Source organism: Sander vitreus, chromosome 1 (assembly GCF_031162955.1).
Source record: "Sander vitreus isolate 19-12246 chromosome 1, sanVit1, whole genome shotgun sequence".
NCBI lineage: Eukaryota > Metazoa > Chordata > Actinopteri > Perciformes > Percidae > Sander > Sander vitreus.
In genome coordinates this window covers 37165780-37178238 of record NC_135855.1, presented here as the reverse complement: position 1 = coordinate 37178238, position 12459 = coordinate 37165780, and the positions used below count along the sequence as shown (strand labels likewise).

General features: G+C 40.4%; 1 protein-coding gene across 1 annotated transcript in view; it reads left to right on the top strand.

The window, feature by feature from the left end:
• Positions 1-684: 684 nt before the first annotated feature.
• LOC144523309 (troponin T, fast skeletal muscle isoforms-like) overlaps positions 685-12459 on the top strand; it is a 33691-nt gene continuing 21916 nt past the window's right edge. The window contains exon 1 of the mRNA XM_078258795.1: positions 685-763. Coding sequence (XP_078114921.1) covers positions 685-763 — 79 coding nt within the window. The remainder of the gene's footprint in view (positions 764-12459) is intronic.

The window sequence follows — 12459 nt, the reverse complement described above, 5'->3', positions numbered from 1 at the left end:
ACTCAGTTAAACAAAATGGCGGATGAGCTCTTTATTAATCATTAGGTTGGGATATCAATCTGAGCAACACTTTCCTGAAGCGGAAATAGGTGTTGCTCGTATTTTGCTGGAAAGTCTGCAAAACAAACAGTTTAGTGTAAGAATAGACCTACAGAGACAATTCATTTTTTTACAACTAAAAGCACATATATACATATACATATATAAGAATAGTATAATTATAATCATTAAATATGCTGGTGTGCAGGGTTTAATCGCTGACTCATGCTTACATTATCTATCATGACACAAAATTGGGCAGAAACATACAGCACGGTAAACACTGCTTTGCAAGCCCTTCCTCTCATTTATAATAATGTCTGATATGCATCATGCATTTAAGATTTCAGATCGTGCACGTGCTTCTATCAAATCCTATGCACCGTTTGCAGGTTAGCACCCAGCTGATGGGTCAGGAGCACTCTGCAGTACCACCAGCTTGTCAATCAAGCAGACACTGAGTTTGACTGGTTTACCTTTGGCGAGCGGCTGTCGAGACAAACTGCTCTCTGCTTGTTAATCCCGGCTCAGAGTGCCACAGGGCCACTCATCCTGAAGTGAACTAAAGCCTTAGGGAGCGAGCCACCGTGCCCGCGGCCACTCCAAAAATAAAACTGTTTCCTTCAGTGTGTGTTGCAGGGGCAGATGGGGGTTTCCAGGCCACCTGAGATGGCTGAGGTGCAGCCCCTACAGGCGGTCGGCAGACACCTCCACCTGAGAGAAGGTGGAAATTTTTTTGTCAGCAGAACAGCGGGGAGAGATCCAGTATCTAATCAGGACATGAATTATTTACCTGACATCAACAAGGGTGTTCACCCTTAAAGTAAAGTATGTAGTGTATAAAGTAAAGTAATGTAGTAGTAAGTTAAAGTATAGTGTTGTTTACAACCTAAATCACACCTTTAGTGTGGGGGAAATAACCACTTTTATGCAGTTTTTTCAGGCCTTCAAAAACCGTGATAAAGCTCCATTTAAGGTTCTTTTAAAGTGGACATATTATGCTTTTCCGTATTTTCTATCATATCTACAATGTTATAATGTAAAAAAATTTCAAATAATGAGGTAAACGTATTCTAGAGAAATCCCCGTGAGTTCAGATTTCCAACTGTTCTGAACATTCTGGTTTCAACAGTTTTTATGTAATTCTAAGCCGGCCTCCTATGATTGGTCATCTGCTCCAAGTAGGCAGGACTGGAGAGTTTTTTTTTATTTTTTAAGTTACTGCGGTGTTAACATTGTCCCATGTAGCTACATGGTAATGGCAGTAAATGATGTCACCTTGGCTGCCAGTGTTGTTAAATTCTCATCCAATTCCGGGTCACATTACTCCTGAAACATTTCCGGTCATGCAGTATTTGGTTTAAAAGCCATTATTTTTTACTGTAGAAAGTGCTGCTATATTCTATTACTGTCCACTGCTAACTGTAGTAGTTACATGCTAACGGCAGTAAAATATGTCATCTTGGCTGCCAATTTGTTAAATTAAAAAAGGTGGCATGACTGCTGATATATATATATATATATATATATATATATATACTGTATTTGACCAGATTTCTTTTTCAGGTACAGATGTAGTCCTGATAGACTGAAAGCAGTTACATTTCTGTTTTCGAAAAGAAGATTTATAATGACTTTGAAGTCCTAAATGACAAAAAAAAAAAAAAAAATGACGAGTTTTTCATAACTTAATAATACTGTGGGTGTAATTGTTTTACAGTACTGTACAATTCTAAGTGTCTGGCTGACACAAGTCATCCAGTGGGGTTTTGTCGGCAGGGACCTCCAGGGGATTGCTGCCCTTCATCTGCATGTGTGGCAGTACACTGTCAGAGCTGGTTGAAAATTGGCAGACCTTCGTTACCAGCTAACGCTAGCGCTAGCTAGCTGTGGTTGGCAAGGTGCTTTCGAATGCTGAACAAGACATTTTAGGCTACCATACTGTTCCAATTAACTTTGACTATGTAAAAACACAGTGAGCGGTACAACGTTTTGCATGAAAACTTTGTTGTGATTAATAAGTCGGCATTTAGCCACGCCCTAAAGCATCCTCTACTTTATTGTCTATCTTAAAATAAATGGGACTGTAATTTACAAAATGAACATCATGCTGAATTGAAGAAGACTTGAAACTAGCAATTGAGGCCATAAACTCATTATGAAAATGTTTACTGAGTAAAAAATCAGTGAGAAGTAGGGCTGGGCGATAAAGACAAAATCAAATATCACGATATTCTTGACCAAATACCTAGATGTCGATATTGCGACTATATTGTATGGTTGACTATTGGTGCTTTAACAAAATGTTATTTACACAATGAGATTTCTGATAAATAATCTCCAGAAATGATTTAATGACTTAGTGGGTAAAGGTAAATAAAAGAACAGCTAGAACAGTCTGGTAAGTTCAGAAAATTACATCACTTTACTGTAATGCAGCCTGTAAAACCAGGAAAAGACTTACCATATTACGATATCCAAAATCTAAGACGATATCTAGTCTCATATCGCGATATCGATATAACATCGATATATTGCCCAGCCCTAGTGAGAAGTAGGGTCATTTCTCCATAGACTTGGAGCTATTGGAGTCATTCCCCTGCTGTAAATAAGATAGAATGCAGGTTTAGGCATTTATGCATTGGCTTCACTTTTCAGGCCAGGAAGTTGCCAGTTGGAACCTATCCATTATCTAACACCCAAACTTTGAGTTTTTGTGATTTCACTACAGTTACAGTGCCTGTCAACTGCTGTTATTAACTTGTGTTGCTATGCAGCGCCTGTTCTGTAGGCCAAATCGAGTGTCACTTTACCTTGTAAAAATTCCCTTCCTCTTGTGGAATTAATTTCTACGAGGCAGGTTGAGGTAGTGGGCCTGGGACTAGAGGATAGAATCTTTGAAATGATGGAGAAGTCTGCCGATTTGCATTTAGGCAAGTCATGTACACCCTTACCTACACCAATGGATCAACTCAGGCCCCTGTTGCACTGTTCAGCTCCCAGGGGCAGTAGAAACAGTATTCCAATTTTATGTAATTGTGTGGCATAGTTTTGTGTATTTTGTAATCTGTATTTGAATAAAACTCTAATAAATCTCAGGCTGGCCTCAAGCAAGTGTACAAAAAGAACTAATGATCACAAACTCAGTGTTCAGTTTCAAAAACATGCAGTCAGAAGCAAGACAGGACATTATGTTAGAAATAGCTCTGTTTTCAGGATTAACAAAGCAGGAGGAATAGTGAAATTAATCTGAATTCCAGCCCACATAGGAGTAGATGGAAATTCATTTTGGCTGACAAATACGCAAAAGGTGAAACAAGAAATTCAGAGTTAAATATGGAAGTAAATTATAGTAAGGCTGAAGTTAAAAGTATCAAAGCAGAAATAAAAAAAATTGGCAGGAGGATTGGAATAGGGAACCTAAAGCTACAATGTTTCTAGGCAAGGCAAGGCAAGGCAGCTTTATTTGTATAGCACATTTCAGCAACAGGGCAATTCAAAGTGCTTTACATAAAACATTAAAGAGCAGTTAAAAACGATTAAAAAAATTAAAAACAGATAAAAGACGAGAATAAAATTTACAGTGCAGTATAACAACAAGTTAACCGAGTCCAACTCGGGCCTCCCAAAGTACTTATGTTTTCTGTTGCAACTCAGGTTCCAAACCTGGCCTCCCAGAGGACTTAACCAGTTCCAAACTGGGCCTTACAGAGGACTTAACAAGTTAACCGAGTCCAACTCGGGCCTCCCAAAGGACTTATACTTTAACTCTTTGTCTGTTGCAACTCAGGTTCTACAGTATTCAAAAGAAGGTAGGAGAGATGAGATTTTGAGCGATCCTTTTGCCCCATAGTCACCAAAGTAGATATTGGACCCATTTCTCACAAGCCAAATATCTCCAGAACATTCTGACACTAAAATGGCATTTTTCAGACGGACACATCAGGAGAAAACCAGCAACAAATTCAAGAGCACCCCTACAAGTTCAGGATGTTCTTCGTCTGCTTTTACACTTTCTCACTATTAATCAAAAGGAGTTGCTGCCTAATAAACCTTAAGTACATTGTTATGTTTCTTTCTATCAAGTTAACAGTCAAATTGATTTTGACGGTACACTATCTTTAAAGCTGTATTAATCAGTTTTGGCCACCATAGCTAAAACAAGCTGACAGAGAAACAACCACCACCCTGCCACCAGCTTACAAAGTTGTTACAGTACATAGCTAGTTATCAAACACTTAGCAACATTAGCATTCATTAGGGGTTGTGTTTCTGGCCACCTGATTAATTTAGTTGCAATATTCACTCTCCATTTAGCTCTGGTTGGTCTCTGTACACTATCAGGGATGTCTAAGAGTAGCTGATAGTATTATAGTAGTATATAGTATAGAATTTCACTTGTGTGCAGTAATGAGATAGAGCATAGTGTAAGCTCAGGCAAAGCACTGAAGTCTGGCTTGCATTTAATCATCAGCTGCTCCATTCATACTTCACCATCTGTGGCTCATTCATGGCTACAACTATAACTTGGCTACCAGCTGACTACTGACAACTCATCCTCTTCATTCAGGTGTACAGCTTGGTCATTATAACCTGACACATTTCACTATTATTCTGCTGATATCCTCATGTCAACGCACCTTCCTCTGCCCAATGTAGATGTTTATGCCTGTTAATGAGGATAAGCGTTAGCTCTCTTGTCCTCATGGCTGCTCAGATTCATTAAAAGCTCCCTCAAAGAGCAGAGCCTTTTCTGCCAGATGGAACTGTTTAAAGCAGGGGCCTTCAACGTTTTTTAGGCCAAAGACCTTTTAACTGAAAGAGAAACGGAGCAGGGACCCCCTACTACATATTGTATGAAATTAAGTTGCATATTAAACTGGGCCTAAAGCCTTTATACATACCTTTTTAGTGCATAGAATACTAAGCTATTAAATAATAGTTGGCATGATTTTGTAAATCATGTTTTAATGTTGAACATACATGTGGCACAGTGAGTCCTTACATCTGTGGATGGCTACCTTCCGGATGTCCTTACCAATAGGCCAGTTAGTCTATCATCAACGTGTTTTGTTTTTTTAACAAAAAGGCTGGTTTATATTTGCAAATAATATGTTATATTCATGTTAAGACATTTTAATATTTTTTTTTAAACTTAAAACATGAATTCTTGAAAAAACTGTTTTTATTCGCATTCCTCCACAGCAAACGGAGAATCAAAAGATTGAAAAACTTCTTGATGAATTGTAGTAAAAGGGTACTGGATTTAACAACAGCCAAACTATATGGAAACATCCGTTTACAAACTCTGACAGAACTCACGCAGTATAATCCAAATCTTGTTTATCCAGTAAGGCAAGGCAAGGCAGCTTTATTTGTATAGCACATTTCAGCAACAAGGCAATTCAAAGTGCTTTACCAACCTATTCACTGTGTCCTTTTTGGGGGAAGAAATAGTGCAGACAGAGATGGAAAGCCACTCACCACTCAAATCACATCAACCATGGGTGATGATTAGGTTTCCAATTGTCACAATTTGGTTGTCAAGGGCAACCGGGCAACCGTTAACGTCGCTGATATACTTTAAAATAAACCTTTATTATTTAAAGCCCATACATGATAATGTCCGGCACTTTTTTTTTGTTTTGGGCGCCAAAATTGTTGCTGCATACCCCTCTGACACTGGGTAGTTGCGCCACTGATATCCACTATTGGTCCCTCTGGGCCGTGTGGTTTACTCTGCTTGCCACCCATCTTGGCGTGGAAAAGTACTTTTTTTTTAAGTAGTAGCCTATGCTCAATACTTCCCTAGTCTCGATCAACGACAGTTCAATTACTGGATGTCCCTCGCCTTGCAAAACTCCCTTCGTTTAGGGAAACAACAACAAACTTCGAACTAGCGAGCTTAACACTGAAAATGGCATTTTTTGAAGAAAATTTGGGTCGTGCAACAAGCCAGGCCTGCTTGGTTCTTTCGGGGAATGATCGTAAAGATTTACAAAGAATATGTTTACGGCATTTACTCTCTAACTGGGACGTTTTGGGACCGATTGGTGGGATTGCTGTAGACGAAGTAACGTTACACAAGGCGATACACTGAACAGAAGTGTGATGTCTCACTCTGTAGCTAAAACAGAGAGCTCAACACACAGGGTGAAAAGAGGAGCTGCAGCAATGTGCAGTACAACAAATATATGGTGTTTTTAGAAAATTAAACCATGTAAACCTATTCCGATATAACCTCTAAATACAATTATGAACCTGAAAATGAGCATAATATGAGCACTTTAATCAATCTCAAGCTTGCGCAGGCACGCTACTCGTGCGTGTGAGCATGTGTTTGGGAGAGTACCAAGCATTGTTTAAAGTGTCTTTTTCTGGGATTTGGGGTGTTATTTTGTGTCTCTGGTGCTTCCACACGCATACAAAGCGAAAATACTAAGGGAGTCCGTATGCAATGTAGAGATGAGACCAGACAACAACTGAGGACTGGAGAGGGTTTTTGTAGATGGGTTAACGAGCTGAAACAGGCAACAGGTGAGGAGTGCTAATAGGCTGGGGATAGTGAACGATGATACTGATTGAGTGGAGAATGGTTAGTAAGGGTGGCTGAGGGAGAGCCCAGTGTCGGTGTGACACTACTTGTGTTTCTCATGGTGGCCCTGGAACTTGAGAGGAAAACAATGCAGTAAATCCATGATTTATAGGTTTTTGTAAATGTTTTGCAATAAAGAAAGTCATTACTTTTCCAAATTTTTCGGTACGATTTATTAAGGAACCCATGCAACTTGGCAACTAGGCAAGACCCGCCCTTCAATAGCATTCACACACTACTATTGGCCAGGCATCCAAGGTAACGTAACCCGATTTGTTCAGGTCCTATCCACTGACCAATCAGCTATTCTAACCTTAACCACTCAAGGTCAATGCCTAACCCCAACCAATCGAGCTACTTCGTATGGCGGGACTTGCCTAGAAGTTACGTGGGATCCATAATAATGCCTTCGGTACGTACAAAAAAATATTAAAAATGATTATCATAGAAGCTTGTTTTATACAGATCATATCAGCATCGGTAAATATCGTCTATTGGCCAGAACAGCAATGTTAACGGTATCTGCTAAAATGTCCTCATCGGTGCATCCCTAATATATGTATGTGTGTGTAAGTTTACCTGATTAAACACATTACAGTGATTTCAATTGCTCTAGAAATCACATTACAATTGACCAACTGGTAGCAAGCATTCTGTTTTCAGTCCAGTTCTATTATTATTCTACTATTGTGTTACTGATTGATTGACTGGTTGGTGAAGTGTCTGGCACTCCCACACACACGCACACACACACGCACGCACGCATGCACGCACGCACGCACACACACACACACACACACACACACACACACACACACATACACAGTTTCCCACCATTGTCTAGATGCCAAGCTGATGTGTAACTCCCCCCCCCCACCCCTCCCCCGCCCCTCAGCTTTCTATCACTGTAAATTTAGCAACAGAAGCTTCTCAGCTGCTCCTTTCCAAAACCTGAGCCCTCCTCTTCCATCCATAGTATTTAACCCATCTCCTTCTCCAGGGTCATACCAGCCCCCTCTTTCTCTCCCCATCTTTTCTACACACACACACACACACACACACACACACACACACACACACACCTCACTCTCAATCCACAGCCAATAAGGGCCGGATGAGCTCAAGTATCACTAGAACACAAGGACTTATTCTCTGAGCGGAGCCTGCAGATTCTTACAGACCTTCATCTTCATCGTCCGAGGAGCTTCTCTTCCTCTCTGAGGTAAGACAAACACAGGCAGGCAGTGGCCCTGAAATCCCTTCTCACTACTAAACTAAATGTTTTTTTTTCTGATTTGTTTCTCCTTTTTGGCCAAAATCTAGTTGTAGATTATGTTTTTATTGCTGCTTTTGTGTGCAGCAGGAGAACAGAGACTCGGCTCCTCGTCCGTCCTCATACGCTGCAGGCTGAAACCCCAGAAGGGACGTTTGAAATAGGTGTAGACATGTTCTGCTGCATGTCGAACATGTAGTTTATGTTGGGGGTGGTTAAGAGTCTGGCTCGAGAGCTGGAGTCCAGTTTCCTGGGACCAGATTGATTAACAGGTTCATAAAAATGTCACTTTATGTAATTGAATAATGTGTTTTACTGTTTGTACCTTTTTTCAGGGCGTAGATCATCATTTGAAATGATGTAGTTAAACTTAAGTGCTCTGGAGGGAATTAGATGAGTGTATTTAAGTAATCAAAGGCGTATAAAGTACGGTGATATACTGACAAAGGTTCAATGAAATCAGAGAAGTTTGCACATTCACTTTATGTGACGTTGAGGTGTTCAGCTGTGAATTGTAGCTATTAACTGATTCTTGTATTTGTTTACCATCTCTTCAATTTGATGTCTGATGGTTTTACCTGCACACAGCAGCGTTAACTTTAATATTTTTAATACTTTAATATAAAGTCCAGTTACACTTACATTCACTTCCAAATAGCCTATTGCCACAATGGCATTGAAGTTTGGATGTAAACTGACCAGCTGAACTTACTAGTGAATGTAATTCCTGGGGATAGGGTGCTGGTAGTTTAGAGAGGCTCACAGATGGGACATACACACCACCAAAATACCAACTACACGTAGTGTTTATCTGCGTTATTATGCCTCAGAACTTTATGTCTCTTATTTATTACATTTTATTGGTTAAACATCTTTTTGTCTTTGTTTCCTCCTGCATATTCTTTTTTTTGTAAATTTGATTCTGCCCCCAATTTACACAAACAGAATTGGTTTTACATGAGCAGACGCCGAATTGTCAGAATGTTTGGTTCAACTTCCGCTTCTTCTTCAAAATGATCTCTTTTCTCTTTGTTAAACTTTTTCATTTTACACAACCATATATTGCAGTAACTGAAAGATTCTCCTCCTTTAACCTCTTGTTGGTATGTTGAACTTTAAAGTTGAACTTTAAACACCCATGTAGCCATCATGGTCGACCTGAAAACTAGGCAGACATCTTAGAGATGTGAGGTTTTGAGATGGTGACGATGCAGAGCGTCTGTTTGCTGCCAGAAGCAAAATACACATCCTTCACCACCAGACTGATGTATCAGTCTATAAATTCGTCTCATATCGGCATTTCAATCTACATCTGCTCTTGATTGGCTCTGGATGCAGTCTCACCTGTTTCATCGGTCTTTAAGTTTAAGCGCCTTGATTTAGCTTTGGAAATACTCAGAAACACTTTGCAGCATTCAGTGTTCTCATACTGAAGAGGTGAAGTGACCATCCACCAAATATACAGAGTGCTGAAGTGTCGGTATGTACTGAGTGAACACTGGACATACAGAGGTGAGGTCGCTGTCAGCTGTAAGTCGATCAAAGAGCTTGTTTGTTGGAGGTGGATGCTGATTGGTTGTTTGAGTGCCGGGGATCCTCCCGCCAGATCGAGCCGAGGGATTAAGGCGCTATTTGGACACCGTTCCTCAGCTGATGGGTAGAAATATGATCCAGAACTAATCCTCTGAGTCCTCTGCAGCTGTGCTCACTGCTACGTGTGAAGGAGTCATCCAAAGACACTTTATATATATCAAATATGATATATAGTATATACAGTGAGCACAAATCCTCCCACATCATCTCCAACAGAGCTGCTCCTCATCCCGCTTTGGACTTGGAGTCAGCAAGACCTTGAGCGGATTAGTGGCGTATTTCCCGTAAACAGGACTGAAGTATGGCATCGCTTTATAACCTGTGAAAGCTGGTGTTGAATCCAGAGAAGACGTCATAGTTCAACGCAAATCAAGCACATTTTGGTGGATTGTCTGTTGTGAAATACATTTACTATGTATCCTCAAAGTTAAATAGTGTTAGGGTTGGTTCAAACATATTTTCTTACTTACCTCCAGTGGTATCTGATTATGCAACCACTGTTGGTTTTGATTTGTAAAGTGTTGAGATTTCTGCCTCAACTCCAATACAATGGAAATAAATGGAATTTCAATTCAAAAAAAATATCTTTAAAAACTCTGGGGCTGTGTCTGAAATCCTTCCCATCCATCCATCCATCCATCTTCGTCCGCTTAACCAGGGTCGGATCACGGGGGCAGCAGCTCCAGCAGGGGACCTCAAACTTCCCTATTTACTATATAGTGTATTGTACCCTTAGCCTTTTCATTTCAGTGTCTGAATTCTGAATTGTATGCACTTAGGCTATGTTCAGACTGCAGGCAAAAGTGGCGGGGAGGTGGAGCGTGAGCGCGTGCGATAGGACCCGAAAGATTGTGAACTATGCCTGGGCAGGGCGACGTCAGAGGAAACTCTGGTGGAGGCCAGTACTGGTCCTGACGTGCAAATTGGTCGTCCGGTCACACAGACCTCTGTAGTGAATTTGCAGCCATAACCCCACAGGAGGCCAAAATTTGTCTCTCTTTCTCTTCATTCTTCTCCTCCTCAGCACCTGCTCATTAATGTTACAGCTGCCATTACACAAACATTTTTAAATAAAAGCGAAAATGCTTACCTCCTCCATAACCTCCCTAACTTTAGTGCAACAGCGTACTGCGTCATTGTTATTGTTCTTTTGCGCATGCGGGTCAGTTTGAAACCGCAAACAGTTCACACTGGAATCTGATATAGGCCACATTTTAAAAGGTAATGTGAACAGCCAAACAAAAAATCAGATCTGAGCAAAAATTCTGAATTAAGCATTAATATTTGCATCTTGGGCATCTTATAAAGAGTGCCTTTGTGCCTCTTAACAGACACAAATGCAATTAAAATGTATGTACAACATGAACACGGCCCCTACGTGACAACAAGATGCGTTTTCAACTCAGACAATGTGAAGAAACCGTTTAAATTCAAAGTTTGTACTGTCACCTGTCTCGATCCTGCTGGTAGCTAGCTTGGCCTGCTAGCCGGGCTAGCAGGCCCGACAGGCATCTTTGTTTCTGCTTTCTCTCCCGTCGGCCGGAATTCTCCTTTAAGGTTGTCCTGATGGCCGAGATGATTTCCCGTTCTTGAGAGCAGTACATTGTACATCGAGGACAGTTTTTGGGTTCCTGCATCCCGGCCTCTGCTGTTGGTGGTGGTCTGTTTAGGACCTCGCTGAAGTGTTCTGCCCATCTTGTCTACTTTTGCTTCTGATGTGAAAGTTCGCCGTTGTTTGTCTGTGATCGGCTACAGTAGTGTTTACTTCCTTTGAGCACAGAAAGAGTTTGTCTGAAAACTGTTAACAATGACATCTGTGGATAATCCAGGTTAGAAGTAATTTTGGTCGCACATAGAAAATAAGGCTTATTATATCTTATAAATGTACTAATTACAGCATAATCTAGGAGTTTGGCCTTTAATTAGGGTATAACTGTTAGTTTTCTGTCTAAGAAAAACTACATTATTTCTTTTATTATTGGTCTAAGTTGATACAAAGTACGGCTTATAACTTCTTTTTAATGTACCGGAAAATAAAGTGCGACCGCAGTTTTTTGTGCATTGAGCACCACAAGCAAAAACGAAAAATAGAGACAGATCTCTCAAACACTGGGCAAATAAAACCAAAACTAACTGCATGGCATTATACCATGAGAGAGAAGTAAAAGAAAAGAACATATTTGTTATTGTTGGATTCCCTTTGTGCCAAATGCCAAATGTCTACTTGAAACCAAATGTGGATTTTGAAATATAAAGTCAAAGTAGCATTAAATCAACGGGAACGAAGCATTACATATTCTCTAAAGTGCTCATATTATGCTTTTTGGCGTTTTCCCTTTCCTTTATTGTGTTATATATCTTTTTTGTGCACGTTATAGGTTTACAAAGTAAAAAAAGCCCAAAGTCCACCCCAAAGAGACTTACCATCTCCAACAGAAAACACTGTTCACAAACTGCTCCAAACAGCTCTATTGTAGTCCAGCCTTTACTTCCGTGATGAACGTGAATCACTTTGTAACACATGTTATAATGATCACCTAGCTGCTAGCGTGGCACGCCCTCATACTCTGCTCCTGACTGGCTAGTAGTCCTTACCTAGCTACTGCGCATGTGCGACTCCCAACAAAGATGGAACAGAAGTGAGATGTCTCACTCTGTAGCTAAAACAGAGAGCTCAGCACACAGGGTGAAAAGAGGAGCTGCAGCAATGTGTAGTACAACAAAAATATGGTGCTTTTTGAAAATTAAACCATGTAAACCTATTCTGGTACAACCTCTAAATACAATTATGAACCTGAAAATGAGCATAATATGTCTTTAAGCTAAAAATAATCCTTGTGACATAAGCGGTGATGATGTGTGGTCTTCTGTGGGCTTGTTACGGGTATCATGTGTGAAAAGGAAAACAAACCTGCAAAGAAGGTGACACCTCCCAGCCAGCTGAGTCAACAGTCGAGGT